We start from the raw sequence: 24,012 nt of genomic DNA, 5'->3' as shown, positions 1-24,012 counted from the left end.
TTTTTGAAGATACTTGAATGAAAATTCTGTAATTAATTACTCACCCTTAAAGGAACACTCCACTTTTTTTGGAAATAGGCTCATTCTCCAACTGCCCCCGAGTTAAACAGTTGAGTTTTACCGTTTTGAAATCCATTCAGCCGTTCTCCTGTTCTGGCGATATCACTTTTAGCATAGCTTAGCATAGATCATTGAATCCTATTAGACCAATAGCATCGCGTTCAAAAATGACCAACGAGTTTCCATATTTGTTGTATTTAAAACTTGACTCTTCTGTAGTTATATTGTGTACTAAGACCGGTGGAAATGCAAGGCTTCAATTTTCTAGGCTGATAAGATTAGGAACTACACTCCCATTCCAGCGTAATAGTCAAGGAAGTTTGCTGCCGTAATAAGGCTGAAGCAGGAGCAGTAATACCACGCAGCACATGTGCAAATGCTAAACTAGCTGGGAACTCATTTCTGATAATACTCCGACTGATTCATCTTCGGAACACAAATTAAGATATTTTTTAATAAAATCCAAGAGCTTTCTGATCCTGAAAAGTCAGCAAGTACCAGCAGCAGTACCACATTCAAGGCCCAGAAAGGTAGTAAGGACATGATGCAAGTGACATCAGTGGTTCAACTGTAATTTAATGAAACTATGTAAAACAAAATATTGTATTTATTTAATAATTTCTTCCTTTTTCATCAAAAATATCTGAATTTGTGTTTCAAAGATGAACAAAGGTCTTACAGTTTTGGAACAACATGAGAGTGAGTAATTAATGACAGATTTTTCATTTTTGGGTCCCTTTTTAAGGAATAGTTCACTCAAACATTACAATGTGCTAAGAATTACCTCACCCTCAGGCCATCCAAGATGTAGATGGGTTTGTTTCTTCATGAGAACAGATTTAGAGAAACTCACAGAAGAAAGTAAGCCATACAGATTTGGAATGACATGACAGTGAGTAAATGATTTCTGGGTGAACTATGCCTTTGAACTTGGATGGAAGGTAATTAAGCAGAAATACTCAATGCACATTTCCATGTGAAGTTTAATGATTCGTGACAACCACTGTTAGATAAGGCAATGCAACAGCTGTACAAACCATTGCAGAAGATGCATCTCTCTGAATAGAGCAGAGAGGCACACAACAGTTCATAAAAACAAATAAATGGGAGTATTTCCCACAGGTCCACATCTGTAATGATAAAACGATCTGCTCTTACTGTTATACTATATCTGACATTTATATCTCATGTGCAGCTGATGTTAAAAACTGACAGATTGTTAAAAGAATTAACAAAATGAAACAAACAAACAAAAAAATCTTAACAGCAATAAGACAACTTTGGCTGATATTTAGACATTGCATCATTTCCCGAGGTGAACTTAAAAGTCAGTTTTCTAAATATTTGCTACGTTACTAAATTGGGTTTTAAACCTAATTTTCTTCGTCTAATCATTAAAACAAACAAAAATAAAAACACAAATAAAACAAATGCTTTTATAACAGAACAAAAGAAAGCTCACCAACATACAGTTGAAGTCAAAAGTCTACATACACCTTGCAGAATCTGCAAAATGTTAATTATTTTAGCAAAATAAGAGGGATCATACAAAATGCATGTTATTTTTTATTTAGAACAGGTCCCACAAATTCTTTGTTTTTTCAGCTTTTTTGTGTATTTGAACCCTTTCCAACAATGACTATGATTTTGAGATCCATCTTTTCACACTGAGGACAACTGAGGCTTTCGAAGGGCAGTACAAAATAAAAACAATATGATATTTAGGCAAAATGTACACATCTTCATTCTGTTCAAATGTTTACACCCCTGGCTCTTAATGCATTTTTTTCTGAAACATCAGTGAGCGTTTGAACCTTCTTGCTTGTTGGAAAGGGTTCAAATACACAAAAACACTAAAAAACCAATGAATTAGTGGGACCTGAAGGATTTTTCTGAAGAACAGCAGGCAGTTTAACTGTTCGGGACAAACGGCTGTGGATCATTCAAGTTACAACACAGTATTAAGAATCAAGTGTATGTAAACTTTTGAACAGGGTCATTTTTATAAATTCAACTATTATTTTCTCTTGAGGACTGTATGTAAACGTCTTTTATGTAAAATATCTTAAAAAATGCATTTTGTATGATCCCTCTTATTTTGGTAAAATAATTAACATTTTGCAGATTCTCCAAGGTGCATGTAAACTTTTGACATCAACTGTATACGTTTATGTTTTGACACAAATACATGAAGCTGTTCTGAAGGCAAGCAGTCCAGAAGACATTGCTCAGCTCTGAAGCTAAGCAAGCAGAGATATGTGTGCCTCAGTATTTTGTGCTTTAGAGCCAATGTCAAAACTGTAGTTGCTTTACCACATGCATATATTCTGCTAAGAGAAAATGTTGCCAATATCCATCGAATCCTGGCAATTTCATATTACTGTCCATGATCAAGGTGCTGCTCCATGGGAAGAAAAAAAAAATCACTTAAAACATATTTGCATTAACTAGGGATGCACCGAATATTTGGCCACCGAAAATTTTCACAAAGTGCATTTTTGGTTTTCGGCCGAAAGACTTTTATCACCGAAACAACACGGCCGAAACAGTATGTTGACGCAAACAGAAACCGCAGCCTGCACGTGCTTGTCTGAAGCAACACTTCTGCGGCGTGGACGTATTTCAGTATATCTGAGAAAGACCCACGGATAGCGATTTGCAAAACTTGTAATTCCGAAATTTCAAGAGGGGGTGTGTCTGCAGTCGTGCGTGCAGTGATGAGAGCAGAGATTCGCGCATTGCGCGCAGACAGATGTAGCTTTCAGTGAGTGAAAAACAATGGCTTTACGTTGGTGTTATGTCGCAATATTTGAAATATGTCTTTTCTATATACAGTATTTTTATAAATATTTATGTTTTAAACCATGGAGGTGAGCCAATGGATATCACACAAGCAACGTGAAAACTGCGCAATATGTTAAAGTGAAAGTAAAAACTGACAGTGCTTTCAGCATCTGACGTGCATTCTCTCAGAGACAATGAGAGAAAATTATACTTCATATGCTGATATTAATTTAGTCCCCTAATATTTTTCTTGTGCCCCGAGCATGGTGGGAAAAAATAAAAATAAACGTATTTTGTGTAAGGTTTGTTTTTGAAAGTCGGTTCTTGAAATAAAGCTCTTAATTTTCATTGATGACTGCAGTGTTATTAGGGGGTTAAGAAAGTCTTATTTATGATTTCAGGTGGTCTTAAATGTGGGGACTGAAAGACAAGAATTGCGATGAAACTTCAAAAGGCTATCCATTGAATAAATATGAGCGCTGCACGTTTTAAAGTCATTCGCTTTGTGTACCATTCTGACAGCGCCTCCTGCTGGAAGAGAAACGAGTTGTAAATTTGACCTGATGGATCCACAAGATAATGTGTTACAAAAATTTAAACAATTTAAACAAAGGCAATAAAATATTTGTATGTGCTATTTAAGTAATATAATACTTGATTGATAATAATTGTTTAAATTAATATAATTGATTTATTCTTTGAAACTTTAATATTAATTTATGCAATTGCAATGCCTTGATTTTAGTAAAATTAGTACACAGTCATAGCCATAAATGCAATGGTACTAATAATTGGCATAATTCTTTCGGTGTTTCGGTTTTCGGCCTTGGTTTCCTCTTTTTCGGTTTTCGGTTTCGGCCAAGAATTTTCATTTCAGTGCATCCCTAGCATTAACAGATAAAAATGTGAAAGCAACACTGATGACAAACACACACACACAAAAAAAAAAAAACTGGATGTCAATGACATTTTGAAGTCGCATTATCAATACATAGTGTTTCTTAGAATAGACATTCATAAAGCTGTCTTAAAAGAACCATTATCTGATGATATGAAAAATTAAAACTGCTATTGGTGAATTGTGCTTGGCTCCAGGTCAGTTTATAATTTGGTCATGTTTTCAGCAAAATAATGCCAAACCGAGATAAAAACGGAGGACCAACACTTCCCAAGTCTTTCATATATGTTCTTGCTACCAACACATTTTAACCACAAGTATCGATAGTTACCAGAGTTAACGGCGGCTGCATATATTCAAAATGGTAGTTGACGCACATTAGATCGATGTGCTTTAACTATTTGGTAGCTGAAGCTCAGTGGTGTTAAGTGATCTCTGCATAGTCTGACCCTTGTTGGTCTGTGTGATCGCCAGATAGCACAACAGGCGTGATATCATCCACATCTCCTTCCCAAGGTACGCTGCCAAGGTTGGCAGGAGCAGAGATGGAGTGGGGGGTTACAGTGTGGCCCATACCCTGGTAACGGCCCTTGGGCGATGGAGGGGTGGAGGATGATTCAATGGCTGGATCCTGAGAACCAGCTGACAGCAATCCTGTGTTCTCGTCCTGGGAAGCCTCTTCACCAAAATGTGTTTTTCTTGGCCGGCCCATGACAGTTCTCCCTGAAAAAAATTACACAAAGCACAAAAATATGATGCATATCTGTTTGAAATAGTGCTGGGTATTGACACAGATTTTACAAATTGATCAAAGGGATAGTTCACCCAAAAATGACATTTAGTGGTTATTTTTGTTTTCTTTGCTTACAAAAAGTATTCTCATAGCTTTATAAAATTATGGTTAAACCACTGATGGTTCATGATGTCCTTACTACCTTTCTGGACCTTAAACATGTCAGTTGTTCAGCTATGAAGCTCTCGGATTTCATCAAAAGTATCTTAATTTGTGTTCTGAAGATGAATGAAGGTCTTACTGGTTTGGAACGACATTAGGGTGAGTAATCATTTTTGGCTGAACTATCCCTTTAATGTAGATTATGTATTTTTTAAGAATCATTTTGCCAAAAAAGATCCTAGACCCTCGAACCATTCGCTGCAAATAAGAAAAGACTGTGTAGTGACTTACCGACATTGCGCACTTGTTCTGAGATGTCAGCCCGTATATCTGAGACATCCCACATGGCCAGGAAGGAATCAAAGCAAGAACCTTCCTCTGCTTCCTGTATGTAGGGCTTGTAAGTGAAGCTGAAGTGATGGGCAATGGCTGCCAAAAACATTTCCACACAGATGATGAAGTCCTGGGAGAACAGAAAAACAGACCTTTAATCTTAAGGTTACTTCTACTTGTCTAACCAGAAGTCCATTAATGGTGCTGCAATAACAATGGTACATTGTATACATGCTAAGCCAGTCAAAGATATATACACATACACACAAACATACACACATATACCAGTGTCCTCAAAGTTTTTTTTTTTTTGTTTTTTTTTAAATCAAAGGTATATCCCAGTTACATTTTCTTGGTTAAGAAAACATTCCTTTTATAAACTATATAAAATATATTTAATATTTTTACATCAACAATGTAATAATCTATTTATTAAATCCAAGCATCAGTCTCATCAAGATCGTGTTTTAAGCATTTTACATTTAAACAATATATTTCATTTGTTACAATATATTTTATTTTTTCTCATGTCCAGCTATTCTTTTTAATAGTTAACTTTTATTACTATTAACAAACTATTTTTTTTTTAATTTTCAGCTCATCAGTCATAAAAGCTCGGTAAACATTGGTTACAAACACAGAAATCCACTTTAAATTTCACCAAGCTAATTACTCACTAAAAGCTAGAGATGTTTTTTTTTTTTTTTTACCATAGAGAATTTTTTTTTTTTACCATTGCATAAATCGAATAGCCAAAATGTGCTTTTTACAGTTTTGTCTTGCTTTTCAAAAATAAATAAATAAATAAATAAATAAACAAAATACATTTGTAACATTCTAGTAGACATTATAGCCTACCAACAAAGCACAATTTAACTTTATTAAATTGAATATTTCAGTCATGTGTTTTTTAAAGTACAAATAAATGCAGCCCTGTTGAGCAAAGAAGAATGTTATAATAAATGTATTAATGGACCTGTTGTAATGATGATTATTTTTGTCTTACTTTTGTCTTTTATTTTCCAGAACAACAGTAAAATAAGCATGCTAACATTTATGAATGTTGACTTTTATTTTGGCAGAAACCTACAAGAAGACCTCAGTACTACTTTTAACTGACAGCAGCTGATTTATGAATGATTCTCATTCTGCTGTTTCAGCACATTTTCCTTGCGCTTTTGACTCGGAACCCTGGCTAACAAGCTCATGCAGCATTGTCAGAATACATACAATTTGTGTGTGTATTAGACAACATAACGTTCTGTAGTTTATTTACTAATGGTTTAAGGCCATTTCGCGATTTCAGTCATCATACGAAGGCATGCGATGCGATACGTCTCTTGCTCTCTGTGCTTGTAATGGTTTTTGCGTCTTTCTCTGTCAGTTTAAAATGCTTCCACACTGCCGACATGGCTGCTGCAATAGTGTGCGTCTTTATATGATCACATCACGTCATTATTCTGCATAATTTATTCAGCCTTTTTTGCTTATTCGGGCCTAACACAGAAAGAGCTTTTTTGCTATTTTCGGCTGAATAATTTTGGTTGCCGAACATTCGGTGCATCCCTACTAAAAACTCCCACAGATCATGTTTTCATGCTATTTTAAGTCTCATTTCAATGTAAAAATGGTGTTATATCTAAGTGCGAGTTGTTTGCTTACTTTTTTTAAATTAGTCTTCCCATTAACAGCATTATTTTGTTCATTCAGACTGATTTGTGAATAGGAACGCACACAAACATAAAAGGTGTGATTTATCACATTAACCAATCGCAGTCAAACATAACTGGTCATATCCAATCATAACGTAATGGAGACACTGCCTACTTTCAAGTGACTTACCCCCATTCATTCTCAATTACCCCCCAACAAAAATCACTGCATGCTTAAGGGAATCTGTTAAAATTCAATGGGCTCAGGGGAGGCGAGATAGACATGGACTCCTGCTGTAACTTTACCTGCTGGTGTGGCTGTTGGACTATTTTTCTTTAGAAAATCTAGTGATTTATATACCTTTTTACTGTTATATTCTGTAGCACTGGCATTGTTTTATTTTTGTACTGTGAATTTGTTTCTCATCCAATATTTTGAGGAGGTCTTCCTCAGAGGAAATGCCTCTCATATTTACATATATAACTATAAAAAAACAACATTATATGAGCATTTTAAAATGGTCTCACTAGGCCATTTACAAAACTGAGTTTAGTGTTTAGTGTTAAGATCAAAGTACAGTACATACCTGTAATCCAGTGGCTACAGCCTCCACACTGTCCCAGTCCCAAGTGTGCGAGTCTGAGATCACACCAACCTTCACTAAAAGAGCAATGACCACTGCTTGCCTAAGACAGACCAAACAACTCAATTAAATAAAACATCATAGTGGTATAATTGTCATAAAATGATTTAAATAAATTATGTCAAACCCTGTTAAACATATATCAGGTATATTTGTAGCAATAGACAAAATTACATTGTATGGATCAAAATTATTAATTTGTCTTTTATGCCTAAAATCATTAGGATATTAAGTAAAAATCATGTTTCATGAAGACATTTTGTAAATTTACAACTGTAAATATATCAAAACTTAATTTTTGATTAGTAATATGCATTGCTAAGAACTTAATTTGGACAACTTTAAAGGCGATTTTCTTAATATTTAGATTTTTTTTTTCAAATAGTTGTATCTCGAACAAATATTGTCCTATCTTTATTTCTTCAGCTTTCAGATAATGTATAAATCTCAATTAAAAAATAAATAAAAAATGACCCTTATGACTGTTTTTGTCACATATATTACTGTCTATTATGATATATGTTGTCTATATTTTTCTTTATTTTAACATCAATTTCAAAATTATAAATATAACGATATATTATTAAATTTAATTTTTTAAATGTACTGTCCTCAGCTTACCAGAATGACACAAAAACCACCAGCTTGACACACAGGAATTTGCCCACAGGTTTGATGGGACTCAGCTCTTCTCTCAGAGCCTTGTAGAACAGCACAAGACAGTACATGGCAAACTATAGAAAGGGAAAAAATGCACCATTACCACATTCCCATTAGATTATCAGGTTACTGTTTAACTTGAAGCAACAACAGTGAACAATTATTGATTTTGAATATGCTCACAATGTCACAAAATCTGGTTTTGTTTTACTTTACAACAAATGAGTTGTGAAAAACCCAATGAGGACAGCTCTGTAAATAGGGCTTTAGTTACATTTTATTTTCCTTTTACTGCTGTCTGGTTCCTGGGTGGAACTGCAGACTCACTGAGCTCTCATGACAGATGATCATGTGACAGTCTTGCATAATACTCAGGACAAAACAGGTACTTACAAGCTGAGAGAGATTGTTGACAATAACCAGATACGTCCAGGCATTTTTTGAACTGAAGTTGCCTTCATCATAGACCCCACAAAGCTGACAAATCCTAATTTAGCAGGACAGAAATGATGCAAATCACTGACCATCAGACAAAGAATTATTCGGAACTGTTACATGCGTAATTTAGTACTACACTACACTTAAAAGCAGCTTCAGTACCTCTACTAAAAGCAGAGTCTATAATAGAGGGTGTAATTTTAGCATCAGGAAACTAAATTTAGTCTTGCGTTAAAAAGCATCAGAGCACAGAAACACATGGAGCCATTAGTGTTGCCCAAAGGGGTTTGTTGGTGCACTTTCTCGAATGTGAAATTACACCACCATTGAAATGTTTGAGGTCAATCAGTTTGACTTTACAGAAATGAACACTTTTCTTATGTAATGATGCATAGCATTGATCAAAAGTTACAGACAAGAGATTTAAAATGTTTTTTAAAAAGATTTATATAATATAAGCCAAAATAATTATGTTCCTTTTGAACTGTCTATTCATCAAAGAATCCTGAAATAAATAAATAAATAAAATTACAAATAAAATAAAATTAAAAATACATGTATATATGTTTTATTATATATATACACAAACATATATATATATATATATATATATATATATATACACACACACACACACACACATATATATATATAATAAAACATATACACTACCAATCAAGAGTTTTTGAACAGTAAGATTTTTACTGTTTTTTTTATACAAGCCAGCATTTATGTGATCCAAAATACAGCAAAAACAGTACAATTTTGAAATGTTTATTATTTACAACAACTGTTTTCTATTTGAATTAGATTTTAAAATGTAATTAATGTGATTTCAAATTATATTTCAAATTACATGTGATTATAAATGTCTTAATCATCACTTTTTATCAATTTAAAACATCCTTGCTAAATAAAAGTATTAATTTCTATAATTTCTTTCTTAAACTAAAAAAAAATAATAATAATAATAATAATAAATGTTTTTTGAGCAGCAAATCAGCATATTAGAATGATTTCTTAAGGATCATATGACACTGAAGATTGGAGTAATGTTGCTGAAAATCACAGAAATAAATTATGTTTTAAAATGTATTCAAATAGAAAGCAGTTATTTTAAATAGTGAAAATATTTTACAATATTACTGCTTTTGCTGTATTTTGGATCAATTAAATGCAGACTTGGTGAACAGAAGAGACTTTAAAAACATTAAAAATCTTACTGTTCAAAAACTTTTGACTGGTTATATCAATGTTTACACAAAATTATTAAACAACATAACGGTTTTAAACATTTATAATAATAATAAATCTTTCTTGAGCAGAAATCAGCATATTCGAATGATTTCTGAAGGAACATGTGACTGAAGACTGGAGTAATGATGCTGAAAATGTAGCTTTGATCACAGAGATAAATTATATTTTTAAAATATAGTCAAATCAAAGCAATTATTCTAAATAGTAAAAACATTTTACAATATTACTGCTTTTGCTGTATTTTGGATCAAATAAATGTAGACTTGGTCAGCAGAAGAGACTTTAAAACATTACAAACCTTACAGTTCAAAAACTTTCGACAGGTTGTATCAATGTTTACACAAAATTATTATAAATTATTGAGCAGCATTTTTTAGCTGTTTTAAACATTCATAATAATAATAATAATAATAATAATAATAATATTAATAATATTAATAATAATAATAATAATAATACATGTTTCCTAAGCAGAAAATATGCATATTATAATGATTTCTAAAGGATCATGTGACACTGAAGAGTGAAGTAATGGCTGCTAAAAATTCAGCTTTGCATCACAGGAATAAATTACATTTTAATATACATTCACAAAGAAAACAGCTATTTCAAATTGTAATATTATTTCACTTTATTACTGTTTTTTATTGTATTTTAAATCAAATAAATGCATCCTTGGTGAGCATAAGAGACTTTTTAAAAAAAATGAAAAATCTTATCAACCCCGAACATTTGCATAAAAACTAGGGGTGGGCATAGATTAATTTTTTTAATCTAGATTAAATTTTGGAATTAATCTAGATTAATCTAGATTAAAATGGCTAATTTGAATTCTGCTGAAGGCATTCAGAATATGTGTGCTACCCAAATAATGACTAAACATGTTACACCGTACTTTTATTTTGACAGGTTGCCGTGAAGTTTCTGTGTATACAGTATGACATGATGCGAGTTTTCTCAAATGAAACGTACTCGGTTACTAACGTAACCTCGGTTCTCTCTAGAGAGGGAACGAGTACTGCGTAAGAAGTATCTTACGCTAGGGGAAAATCCTTTTCTGCGAGATATTGAAGCCAAAAATTATCCTTAATTTTGAAATAATGTAAAGCGCGTTGCAGCAGCATACAGACATAGGCGAAACAGCTTGCGCGCCTATTGGCTGCTCTGCGGCAACTGCAGCAGCCTATTAGAGCGAGGCCTGACGCGACGCCAGATCCAATGGGGGCGCTTCGCGCCCTTTTCGTAGCTTCCCGCCTAAAAGGGCGTGGTCTAGACCTATAAATATCGCTCATAGGCAGCTATTATCTGGTTTTTCATCATCAAAGCAACCAGAGCGTGCGCATGCACGGCAAGATACGCAGTACTCGTTCCCTCTCTAGAGAGAACCGAGGTTACGTTAGTAACCGAGTACGTTCTCTTACAAGAGGGAACGAGTACTGCGTAAGAAGTATCTTACGCTAGGGGACCCAGTGTAAAACGCCGTGCATGCTGAGATCTGACACCAAAGACCCAAGGGCGAAAGCCCGGGGTTCATACAGTTCATAATCACCTATAGAACTCACAGGGAGTCCGGGGAAGAGGGAGGGGCAATGCCGCACTCTTCCACATAGTGCAGCGTCACTCAGACGCTAAGTAAACGTACATACAGGGCGGGGTTACGGCCTGAGCTGACGTAAGAATAAGGGTCTTCACACAGTTTGCTCAGACACATCTTGTGCTATCACTTTCACTGTCGACCCTAGAGCTGTGCTCAGTAGACGCAGCATTCCGAGCTGATAACATCAGGTCAGACAACACTGAACATCTAGACTGACAGCAATCTGGCCTGTAAGGCGGGAACCTCCAGGTTGTAAAACCTTATAAATGTAGACGGAGAGGCCCAGCCCGCCGCCGTACAAATATCTTGCAAGGCAATCCCACTCGACCACGCCCACGATGAGGCCACGCCCCTCGTGGAATGTGCTCTGACACCTAGCGGGCACTGCATGCCCTTGGAAGCAAGCATATGCCAACGCAATAGCATCAACTATCCATCTGGATAAGCTCTGTTTCGACGCGGCCAGTCCCTTGGGACGCCCGTAAAACGAAACAAAAAGCTGCTCTGTCTGTCTAAAAGCAGACGAGCGAGACACGTAAGCTCGTAATGCCCTGACTGGGCATAGGAGGCTCGCGTCCGTTTCCTCATCATTGACCGGTAGGGCTGACAGCGCGATGACCTGTGCCCTAAACGGTGTGTTGAGGGATTTTGGAACGTAACCATGTTTGTGTTTGAGTATGACTATGAATTCCATGCACGTCGCGCTCACAGAGAGTGCGTGCAAATCCCCTATGCGCTTCACTGAAGCGAGAGCCAGCAGAAACACGGTCTTAAGAGACAGGTATTTCAAATCAATAGTCTGCAGAGGCTCGAATGGTCCACCTTTCATGGCCTCTAGTACCACAGAAAGGTCCCATACGGGGACTGTGGGAGGTCTGGGGGGATTTAGTCTTCTAGCTCCCTTCAGGAAGCGAATAACTAAATCGTTCCTTCCTATTGACTGACCTAGCGTTGTGCTCGAGAACGCTGTTATGGCCGCCACATAGACTTTGAGCGTGGACGGGGTTCTGCCCTTGTCCAGCAGCTCTTGTAGAAAGGAAAGCACCTCCATCACACCACAGTTAGTGGGTGACGAGCCGCGAGCTGCGCACCAGCCCGAAAACACTGACCATTTTGAGGAATAGAGCCGTCTCGTAGACGGGGCTCTAGCCTGCGTGATCGTGTTTAATAGTCCTTTAGGGAGTTCATCATATATTCGCTGGTGGCCCAGACATGAAGGGACCACAGCTCTGGGTGAGGATGCCAAATCGAGCCGCTGGCCTGAGAGAGAAGGACTCTCCTCACTGGTATCGGCCACGGGACAGTGCTCGTCAGCTGCATCAGCGCTGGGAACCAGGGCTGGTTTTCCCAAAACGGCGTTATCAGCAGTATTGAACATCCTTTTTCGCTGACCCTCTCTATCACCTGAGGTAGGAGAGAGACGGGGGGAAAAGCATAGAGATGACGGCGGGGCCATTCGTGGGCCAGCGCGTCTCTGCTTTTTGAGTAAAATTCCAGACAGTGAGCGTTGTTCGGAGACGCAAACAGGTCTACTTCCGCTCTGCCGAATTTCTTCCACAGTAGTTGTACTGTCTGTGGGTGTAGAGACCATTCGCCTGCTGGAACATTGTTCCTGGACAGTCTGTCTGGCCCTATGTTTAGAAGCCCCGGCACATGCGCTGCTTTCAGCGAGCGCAGGTTGCGCTGAGCCCATACCAGGAGGCGTTCTGCAGTCTGTATAGGTTTTTGGACCTGAGACCGCCCTGGCGATTTATATAGGAAACCACTGACATGTTGTCCGAGCGGACTAATACATGGTTTCCTTTTATTTGGGGACAGAAGCGCATCAGCGCGTTCTGTACTGCCAACATTTCGAGGCAGTTGATATGCAGGAGCTTTTCCCGTTCTGACCACTGGCCAAAAGACGGTCTGCCCTCGAGCAGAGCCCCCCATCCCGAGGTGGACGCGTCCGTAGACACCACTTTTATTCTCGAGGAAGTCCCCAGGCTTACACCTAACTGGTACCAGTCGATTGCTCTCCACGGATTCAGGGCTGTGACACATTACTGATTGACCGTGATACGAAGCCGACCGGGCGCCCACGCTTGACGCGGGACGCGCGCTTTCTGCCAGAACTGCAGTGGGCGCATACATAGCAGACCCAGCTGCAGAACTGATGACGCTGAGGCCATGAGACCCAGCATTTTCTGAAATTTTTTGAGCGGGACAGACGCGCCGCAGCGGAACGAGCCCGCTGTGCGCTGAATGTCTGCTGCGCGCTGTGGTGACAGCCGCGCTATCATTGACAGCGAGTCCAATTCTGTGCCCAGGAAGGAAGTTTTCTGACTGGGGGATAGTGAGCTCTTCGCCCAATTGACTCTGAGACCCAAATTCTCGAGGTGATCGAGTAACATGGTCGTATGCTGTACAAGCACTGAGCGAGACTGCACTAGAATCAGCCAATCGTCCAAATAGTTCAGTATGCGCACGCCTTTCAGTCTGAGAGGAACGAGCGCTGAGTCCATGCACTTCGTAATGTACGGGGTGCCTGGGACAAACCGAACGGCAGGACTGTGTACTGATATGCCTGGCCCTCGAAGGCGAGTCTCAAAAATCGCCTGTGACGTGACGCTATCTGTATTTGAAAATACGCGTCTTTCAGATCCATTGACACGAACCAGTCTCCTTGGCGAACTTGCGCGAGGATTTTTCTGGTCGTGAGCATCCTGAACCGACGCTTCACCAACGCTTTGTTCAGTTGCCTTAGATCTAATATGGGTCTGTGACCCCCGTCTTTTTTCGGTACCAGGAAATATCTGCTGTACAGCCTCCCTTCGCTTTGAGCTTGAGAAAGGGGCTCTATGACCCCTTTGCTCAATAGTTTCGCCACTTCGGCTCGAAGCAGGTGTGCTGCTTCTGTCTGCATTGTGGTCTCGACGCGCGCTGTATAGCGGCGCGGACGTCGGTGAAACTGTAGCGAATAGCCTCCTTTTATAATGTCCAGCACCCATTTCGAGACCCCTGGAAGCTTTTCCAATGCGTTTGCATGAATAGCTAGAGGCTGAATACGAAGCGCGCTCCGTTCTTTCATTAACGGAGTGGTTTCGGTATGCTGTGGCACCAGAGACGTGCTCGTGACATTCGGGGCGTGGGGCACGCTGATAGCGGGAACTATTATGTCTGTGTGTGTATGTGGATGTGTGGCAACAGGCACATTTAACACACTGCAAACACCGTTCGCCTGCATACACGTTAGTTTCGTTTGTACAGAAACCTTTTGACGTGCATAATGTGATGTCTGTGAGCACTGTTAAGTGGACACGTTTACCACATGTGAAGCGCAATCGATCTGAGCCGATTTTATGTTCGCAGGGTCTGTATGACAGGTTGTGCTTGTGTGTAGAAATGAGCACTGGAGGAGTGGGCATTTTTGACTACACGTGAAACACCATCGGCCGTGGCCGGGACTCCAGAAAATACACTCTATTGGGGGTTTATCTGGGTAGCCGTGAAAACAACCTTTGTGTGCAGGCAAGCGGGCGACAGAACCGGCTTGTTGGCTGCAGCAAACACTGGAACAGTCACATTTAACACACTCCAAACATCGTTCGCTTGCATGGAGCGAATGCACGCTGATTTCATGCAAAACGTGCTCGTGATATTTGAGGCATGGGGCACGCTGATAGCGGGAACTATTATGTCTGTGTGTGGATGTGGCTGTGGGGCAGCGGGCACATTTAACACACTCCAAACAACGTTCGCCTGCGTAGAGCGAATGCACTTTTGGTTTCGTTTTCACAGAAACCGTTTGACGTGCATAATGTGGTGTCTGTGGCCACTGTGAAGCGGGCATATTTACCACGTGTGAAGCGCAATCGATCTGAGTCGATTTTATGTGCGCTGTGCTTGTATGTAGAGATGAGCACTGCTAGTGGGCATTCTTACACGTGAAACACCATCGGCCGTGGCCGGTTGTGAAGCGCAATCGATCTGTGTCGATTTTATGTGCGCTGTGCTTGTGTGTAACGTTAGAGATGAGCACTGGTTAGTGGGCATTCTTACGACACATGAAACACCATCGGCCGTGGCCGGGACACCAGACAATACACTTTATTGGGGGTTTATCTGTGTAGCCGTGGGAACGACTTTTGTGTGCAGGCAAACGGGCGACGGAGCCGGTTTGTTGGCTGCAGAAAACACTGGAACAGTCACATTTCCTGGAACTGGACGAGCGAATAACTTTGGTGGGGGTCCGGCAACAGCGGGACTCGTACACCGTCGTTTTCCCAGTTGTGCTAGGACGATTTCGGAGGCTCAGGTTTCAACTCAATCCTGGGCCGCGGGCCGCGTCTGGCGGGGCGGCGGCCAGACGAGAAAAACGTCAGAAAGCGTTAACCACGGGTGCCTCTCAGCAACGGTGAGAGACCATGTTACGCAGCGCTGACGCGGCTAGGCGGCGGCTAGGCGGCGGCGAAGCAGGTTTGACGTCTGACGGCAAGCTTTAGAGGGGAGGGCCGACTTAGCACGCCGTCCAGCGGAGGGCAGACATAAGTGGGCTGCTATCGCCTCTTCTGAGCAGCATGCGCGTTCCTGCTTTGGCGGGAAACGGAAATCAGAATCAGAAACCTTTTCCTCCTTCATGGCCCCCCTCGTCAGCGGCGTCGATGGAAGCGGTGGCAGACAGCGGCCGCTTTACGTCCGGAACAGAGACTGACGAGGTCGATGAAGCAGGCGGGCGAACCGGCGAGCTTTGTCGGCTGGGGGAAGTGTCCGGGGCCCGCTGGGCACGGCGCTTTTTACGGCGCTACACCGCGGCGGGCGGGGGAGCAGTCTCAGTGAAGAAGGCAAGGCAAGTCCTCAGAGTCACCATTGGCATCTGCACGAGCCGTATGAAGGCATCTTTAAAAAGACGCTTTGCTCTTTTTAGAGAAACAGTGTGTATCGCAGCGGCGACACACACTGTAGATTATAAAGGATATAGGCGCCGGAAAGCGCAGCAGGAATGCACGGAAGGCGGCGTGGCCAGCAGCTTCAGTGGCTCGTCCCGCTGAGATGCTTGCAGTCAAACGGCGGCTTCTTATCCGGCTCCAGCGATGCGTGTGCTTCGCTTGAAGGATGAAAAATCAGATAATAGCTGCCTATGAGCGATATTTATAGGTCTAGACCACGCCCTTTTAGGCGGGAAGCTACGAAAAGGGCGCGAAGCGCCCCCATTGGATCTGGCGTCGCGTCAGGCCTCGCTCTAATAGGCTGCTGCAGTTGCCGCAGAGCAGCCAATAGGCGCGCAAGCTGTTTCGCCTATGTCTGTATGCTGCTGCAACGCGCTTTACATTATTTCAAAATTAAGGATAATTTTTGGCTTCAATATCTCGCAGAAAAGGATTTTCCCCTAGCGTAAGATACTTCTTACGCAGTACTCGTTCCCTCTTGTAAGAGAACGGTATAAGTGACACTCACAGCAGTTTTGGAGATTGAGTTTATCTGTTCATGTGAGATGCAAATGCCAAAAATTACCGGGAGCGTCACGTGTGTTTCAGTATGCGTGTAGTAAAAGCGCGTCTCCACCATTCATAGTATGAATTTCATACATACAGCTAGGCAAACGGAACATACCGGATTCATATTAAAACGGTCTTTTTGCATTTCAGTTTTCACAGACACTAGTCCATATCGCGATTTGAATTAAGTGACAGACCATATTTGATTTATGAATCCAAAAAACGACGAATTTACGTGGCATTTCGCGCTATAGTAGATTCGGTTTTTATGAATGGAGGACGACGCGATCCCGTCTGTGTTTTCGCGGAGGAGACATAAACGCGCGACCATATTCTATAGTCTTTGGTATACATCCGCGTTAAACTATCAAGGTGAAAGTCATCATAGCTTGCCTAGTTTAGACCTAGCTCCCAACCCAATTTTGAGAATAGATTAACGGCGATATTTTTTTTATCGCCTGATAAAAGTCTCACGTTAACGCAGCACGTTAACGCCGATAACGGCCCACCACTAATAAAAACACATTAAAAAAATATGACAAAACTGATATCAAATGCTTGATTAACCCCTACAACATAGACAAAATGAATAAAACTTACAAAGCAATGACTGTAGTGACAGGTCTCACAACTGTGTACTGCAAAACTCCCAGTTTACATCTCAGCAAAAGCACTCTGTTAAGACAAATAAATCAGTTAAGTAAATGTGCTGTTCTCAGTACAAAAGTGGAGAAAAATAACTGTTTCCCTGGCATTGGATAAAATCAATTCAAGTTAACTTCACAGGCACATAACAAAGCTCTACTGTTCTCTAAAGCAGTTTTTTTTTCCTAAACGCAAACATATTTTTCCAGTTCAAACTGCTGCTGGTTTAAATCAACAGACTTTTCACACATTACCACCACCACCTAACGTAAATGTAAAAGTTACTGCAGTCAGCAGCAACAGTTAAAAGCGGCCAACAACCTCAAGAAAGTGTTCACTCTGCAAGCAATTTAGAAGAAATATCTTCCTGCTGTATCTAAACAAAAGACTTTCATTTCCCATCCTCCACTTTAAAGAGGGCTCCAAAGGAGAAGGCGGTAAACAGATAATGCAGGCCCTCAAGATAAGAGCCTCGCCATAGCGTCTTGACATTCTCTTTTAGTAATACTAACAACAGGTATGCATTAAATACCACATCCTACTTTCATATTCTATCCATATCTGTGCAAACACTCACTCTCCCATGGGCCATGGTGGGCAGCAACAAAGAGGGGGGAGATGCTTTTGTTGCTCCTGCACCTCCAGCATCAGAACCAGACTGGGATACTGGTTTTCCAGATAGTTGAGAAGGAAGCTCATGAAGTTGTAGATGACATAGGCCTCATAGCACTCTCTGCATGTGTCTACATAGATGGCAATGTTGGGATACTTCAACGCAATCCACTGTGAAAAACAGAGGAACGAAAAACAACAACATAAATAGATTAAATGCACATGAGTTAAGTCAATTAAGGGACTTTTCTGGTCCAACTCTTAAAGTAATCTAAGTCATGAGCATCTGCAACATCAGGCTTCACATTAGCTGATGGTCAAAGAGAAAAAGGCCAGTGTTCAAGTCAAGACAATCTTAATCGGAGACCACAAATCAAAGAAGCCATTTGTGATTCAAATACCAACATTTTAGCTATCGTGGTGACCACATGATACTCACACTATCCAGGCTGTATATAGGAACCATCCATAATATTCTGGGAAAGAAAAACAGAGAGAATACATGAGAAACAGACAGAATGATCAAAAAAGATAACGTCAATTAATGTTGCACAAAATAAACTTCTTTAAAGTAATATTATCTATAAGGCAATACCTGATAATAGGTTTTTGTAGCTCAGGTTGGGTGTAGTGTACTAGATGCTGCAAAATCCCCCACAGTGAGATGGGTATAGTCATAAACACAAATATCCCAGCGATGAACCATGCTTTATTAGGAGTACTAACCTATGAGATTACAAGGAGAAAAAGAATACCATTAGTCAAAATTACCTGTAACACCATTATGCCTGATTTTAACAACACAATAACTATTTAAATACTACATTTTCCTAAGTCAAAGTTTATGTTTTTATTATTATGTATTCACTCATATAATTTTTGTTTCATTCAAGTTTCAGTAGTTTTGCAATTTTTGTAATTTGTATTAGTTAGTTTTTTTTTTTTTTTTTTTTATATGTGACCCTGGACCACAAAACCAGTCTTAAGTCGCAGAGGTATATTAGTAGCAATAGGCAAAAATACATTGTATGGGTCAAATTTATCATTTTTTGAGCCAAAAATCATTAGGATATTAAGTAAAGATCATGTTCCATAAAGATGTTTTGTGAATTTCCTACTGTAAATCTATCAAAACTTAATTTCTGATTAGTAATATGCATTGCTAAGAACTTCTTTTGAACAACTTTAAAGGCGATTTTCTCAATATTTCGATTTTTTTTGCACCCTCAGATTGCAGATTTTCAAATAGTTGTATCTCAGCCAAATATTGTCCTATCCTAACAAATCATTTATAAATACAAAGCTTTCAGAAGATAAATAAATCCCAATAAAAAATAAAAAAAATAGCCTTATGACTGGTTTTGTGGTCAAGGGTCACATATATGAATTACTTTTTAGCTTTAATTTAGCTTTTATTTTAATAATCGCAGTCATTAGCACCTCAGCTAAAACTTATTTTAGTTCAACTAGTTGCCAAAGCAACATTTCTAATTGTCGTTTATATTTTTTACAAAAAAAAGGTGTCTTTACAATAAGGTGTCATTTGGTAAAATCTTTGTTAACTCACCCTCAGTCGTAGCTTTTGTTATTTTGGAATTATCTATATAACTTTCATTCATATTTTCAGTTTTAGTTTAGTTCAAGTTCCAGAGGGTTTGCTATTTTAGTCATTAGTTGGTTTTGTATAAATGCATTTCTTTTTAGCTTTCATTTAAACAATCTTAAACTAAAACTTGAATTTGAAATTTTATTTCAGCTAGTTGCCAAAGCAGCAAGCAACAAGTGTAAATTTTTAATTTAATATGCATATTAGATTGTATTTAATCTTATTATCAGTGTGTAATTATATAATAAATAATTATAATAATTGTAGTTTTAGTTAACAGTAACAACATTGCTTTGACCTTTCAGCATTTTATGGAGTTCACATTAGAAAATGTTTTTTTTTTTTTATTATTATTATTATTGATACAACAATACAGATGAAATGTTAATAATCACATTATAATAGATGTATCTGTAAATAACCAGGAAGTTGTGTTACAAAGTTATTTCTGTAAAATTTTACCAAAAGGTGTCATTTGTTAGCATTAGCTAATGTATTAACTAACATGAGCAAACAATGAGCAATACATGTATTATACTATTTATTTTTTTATCTTTGTCACTGTCATTGTTTGTTTGTTTGTTCATGTCAGTTCACAGTGCATTAACTAATGTATACAAAATCAACTTGTGATTTTAATAATGCCTTAGTAAATGCTGACATTAACATCAATAAATTGTGTAGAAGTATTGTTCACTCTTAGTTCATGTTAACTAATGTAATTAACAAATAAACCTTATTTCTTACTTTTAACATTTCCTTACCTATAATTATTAAACTATTCAATCAATGTATCAATTTTAACGATTTATTTTCTCTAAAATACACCTATTGTACTATAAACAATCAAAATGGTTTCAAATGTAGTTGAAATTATACAAAGGTTACAGGTGACGTTTCTTAGGACAACATGTATTTCTAAACACATTTGACAGTCAGCTGCTAAATGTTTAATGTATATATTTATAAAAAAGACTTCTGACCCCTGATTTTTGAAGTTCCCATATACAGAGCGGAAGGACAACCAGGAGCAGCAGAATGTACAGCAGCACCACCAGAGGCCGAATCCACCTCCTCCAGTTCCCGCATGTGCACGGCATCTTTCCTGCTGTCACTGATCTCTTAACATTACACTCCGATTGAGTTTGACACACAGGCAGGTACAGATAAAAAGCCGAGTTAAGTCCTTGGCAGTTCTACTACTGCTGCGGTTTGATTTAGATGCATATGATTCGTGTAAACATGACTGAGATCTAGATGAATCATGAGTGTTGTTAGCGCGTCAAACAATCAGCTGATTCCTCCCTTGCCTTGCCTTGCCTTGCAATGCTTTCCGCTCCCACAAACATCACTGCATTCAAGAGCCGCTCGCGATCGCGTCCACTATAAAGTCAGCGCACGATCATATTCTATTATCTGTAGTAGAAGTCATGTTATAAAACGCTTGTAAAAATGTAAAGACTCCTGTAAAAAGTGAGTGAGAGAGAGAAGTTAATAAACAAAGCTGGTTAGAACTTCCTGTTGATCTTGTCGTCACTATGGTTCTTCGTCTGTTTTGTGAAACATTTTTGACGTTTAGCGCCACCACTCGAATCGGAGAACAGGCAAACTGGCGTGCAAAAATAGTATTAACCGCCGCATATAATTAACAAACCTAATTAAGGAAGGAGGAAACGGTGAATGCTTTAAAAACATTTTATTTCGACGTGTGTAATCGGTGTTGCTTTGCCGTAAGTGACTCATACTTATTTTCCATATCTGTCAGCAAGCCTATAAACAAGTATCCATAAACGTATACATAACGTTAATCAAGTACAAACAGCGTTGTTGCCACAACTTACCCCACTAATTACCTGTTAAGTTGTACTGCCGTTTGAAAAAGTGAGCATTTTTAATTAATCTACCGAGGTATTCCTTTTTTTAAATAATTAGCAACTCATCCTAACCTCATTTATTTGCTCTAGTGTAATTCAAAATGGTAAACATATATGAAACCTAAATTGAAAACTACAAAAAAAAAAAAAAAAAACGAATTCAGGAAAAATGAATAAATACATAACCATCGTATTAACAACTACACTACCACTCAAAAGTTTTTGGACAGTAAGATTTAGAGATTTTTTTCTCTTCTGCTCACCAAGCCTGCATTTATTTGATCCAAAGTACAGTAAAATTGTGAAATATTTTTACTATTTAAAATAACCGTATTCTATTTGAATATATTTTAAGATGTGATTTATTCCTGTGATTCCAAAGCTGAAGTTTTTAGCATCATTAATCCAGTCACATGATTCAGAAATCATTCTAATATGCTGATTTGCTGCTCAAAAAACATTTACTATTATTTTTATGTTGAAAAGGGGGAGTATTTTTTTTTTTTCAGGTTTCTTTGATGAATAGAAAGTTCAGAAGAACCGCATTCTGAAATACAAATATTTTGTAACATTATAAATATCTTATCATCACTGTTGATCAATTGAATCCATCCTTGCTAAATAATTTTGCTTTGAGTTGAGAACTCCTGGTATAGTGTATGATACAAAAGCTTTTTTTTTTTCTGAAAAATGCTGATCGTTAGATATTTCTATTTATCAAAGAATTAATAATATGTGTGTGTGTGTGTGTGTGTGTGTGTGTGTGTGTGTGTGTGTGTGTGTGTATATATATATATATATAACTTTTTTTTTTCTTTTTTTTTTCAAATCAGCATATTAGAATGATTTCTTATGATGTTTTTTGTCCTTTTTCTAGAATGACATCCTGCTAATACGGTATCTCTTCTGGTGTTACATTAAAGAAAGAAAGCCATATGAGACCAACACAAGGGTGAGTATATTATGACATTTTTTTCATTTTAAATGACCTATCCATTTAAGTTTATAGAATTTTACATAGTATTTTTTTAATCTTTTGACAAAAAGTAGAACAGTTTTACTTAAAATTATACTTTGGTGAGAAAAGCAAAGATTTATAGAAAGAAGATTAGTAGCTACATTAATTTATTAAAATGGACTAATATAGAGTGTTTTCACAACGCGTCATCAATCGGCCATATTGCCGGCACTGAACGTAAACCGTGCCACTGAATCGAATGAAATTAGCATATTTTGCTGATTATTGCTGCTGAAAATGGTCAATTATTGTCATGTTTTGGGCTGTACTTTTCGGTCAGACCGAAGTACTACAGACTGCCAAAAGTTATAACAAATCAAGAAAATGAGTGCAAAAAACTGTCTGAGGAACAAAAGGCGTTTGTGGTTAGCCAAACTGAACCAGGAATTCCAGGGCAATAATCTTGACAACATTTGTGTTTGTTCTTATAATTTCCAGTCAGGCAGGTGAAATATTAGGCTAATATCTTGAATATTACTGCTCATACGTATCTTTAGCACCTATTAACTTTAGTTTGTCAAAATATTGCGCCATTTTCTGCTTACTAAGCTTCCACACGTTTTTTTTTTTTTTTTTTTCATGGTTTAGACGACATTAGACAGCCCTTTCCTGCTTACTAAGTCCATCTCTATATGACTTAGCAGCTTCCACACGTTTTTTTCATGGTTTAGAAAGCATTAGACAGCCCTATTCCTGCTTACTAAGTCCTTTTCTCTGTGATTTAGCAGCTTCCACACGTTTTTTTTTTCATGGTTTAGACAGCATTAGACAGCCCTTTCCTGCTTACTAAGTCCATCTCTATATGACTTAGCAGCTTCCACACGTTTTTTTTTCATGGTTTAGAAAGCATTAGACAGCCCTATTCCTGCTTACTAAGTCCATCCTTATATGATTTGGCAGCTTCCACACGTTTTGTTTATGGTTTAGAAAGCATTAGACAGCCCCATTCCTGTTTACTTCCTTCCCTATATGATTTAGCAGCTTCCTCACATTTCTTTTTCATGGTTTAGACAACATTAGACAGCCCTTTCATGCTTATTAAGTCCTTCCCTATATGATTTAGCAGCTTCCTCACGTTTTTTTCATGGTTTAGACAACATTAGACAGCCCTTTCATGCTTATTAAGTCCTTCCCTATATGATTTAGCAGCTTCCATGCATTTTTTCATGGTTTAGACAGCATTAGACAGCCCTTTCATGCTTATTAAGTCCTTCCCTATATGATTTAGCAGCTTCCTCACATTTCTTTTTCATGGTTTAGACAACATTAGACAGCCCTTTCATGCTTATTAAGTCCTTCCCTATATGATTTAGCAGCTTCCTCACGTTTTTTTCATGGTTTAGACAACATTAGACAGCCCTTCCGTGCTTATTAAGTCCTTCTCTATATGATTTTAGCAGCTTCACGTTTTTGCATGGTTTAGACACTTAGTACATTACCCATGCAATCTATGCTGTTGTTTACATTCGAGTATCACCAATATGGCCATGCATCCGGATATCAATAGCTTCATTCAAATCATCATGGATGGAAATGCAAAAAAGGTTGGATGGTGTGATTAG

General features: G+C 38.4%; 1 protein-coding gene across 1 annotated transcript; it reads right to left on the bottom strand.

Annotated features, from left to right (window-relative positions):
• Positions 1-1,025: 1,025 nt before the first annotated feature.
• Positions 1,026-21,083, bottom strand: tmem184c (transmembrane protein 184C). The gene is made up of 10 exons (XM_073842004.1): positions 20,542-21,083; positions 18,548-18,678; positions 18,392-18,428; positions 17,918-18,123; positions 17,296-17,370; positions 8,320-8,413; positions 7,888-8,000; positions 7,210-7,309; positions 4,929-5,100; positions 1,026-4,465 (listed from the first exon to the last, which is right to left on the bottom strand). Exons 1-10 carry the CDS (start codon positions 20,656-20,658, stop codon positions 4,167-4,169), a joined length of 1,344 nt encoding a protein of 447 aa, XP_073698105.1. The 5' UTR covers positions 20,659-21,083; the 3' UTR covers positions 1,026-4,166.
• Positions 21,084-24,012: the final 2,929 nt, after the last annotated feature.

The sequence above is a fragment of the Garra rufa genome, chromosome 6, assembly GCF_049309525.1.
Source record: "Garra rufa chromosome 6, GarRuf1.0, whole genome shotgun sequence".
Taxonomy (NCBI): domain Eukaryota; kingdom Metazoa; phylum Chordata; class Actinopteri; order Cypriniformes; family Cyprinidae; genus Garra; species Garra rufa.
This window is presented reverse-complemented; position numbering and strand designations above follow the sequence as displayed.

What these genes read in the sequence shown, in the direction of transcription:
- tmem184c (XM_073842004.1), bottom strand. Translation starts at nt 20,658, where the DNA reads ATGCCGTGCACATGCGGGAACTGGAGGAGGTGGATTCGGCCTCTGGTG. An exon ending in GTCACTACAGTCATTGCTTT is followed by an intron (nt 8,414 to 17,295) that starts GTAAGTTTTATT and finishes CTGCTAAATTAG; the next exon opens with GATTTGTCAGCTTTGTGGGG. An exon ending in TCAACAATCTCTCTCAGCTT is followed by an intron (nt 8,001 to 8,319) that starts GTAAGTACCTGT and finishes CCCTTTCTATAG; the next exon opens with TTTGCCATGTACTGTCTTGT.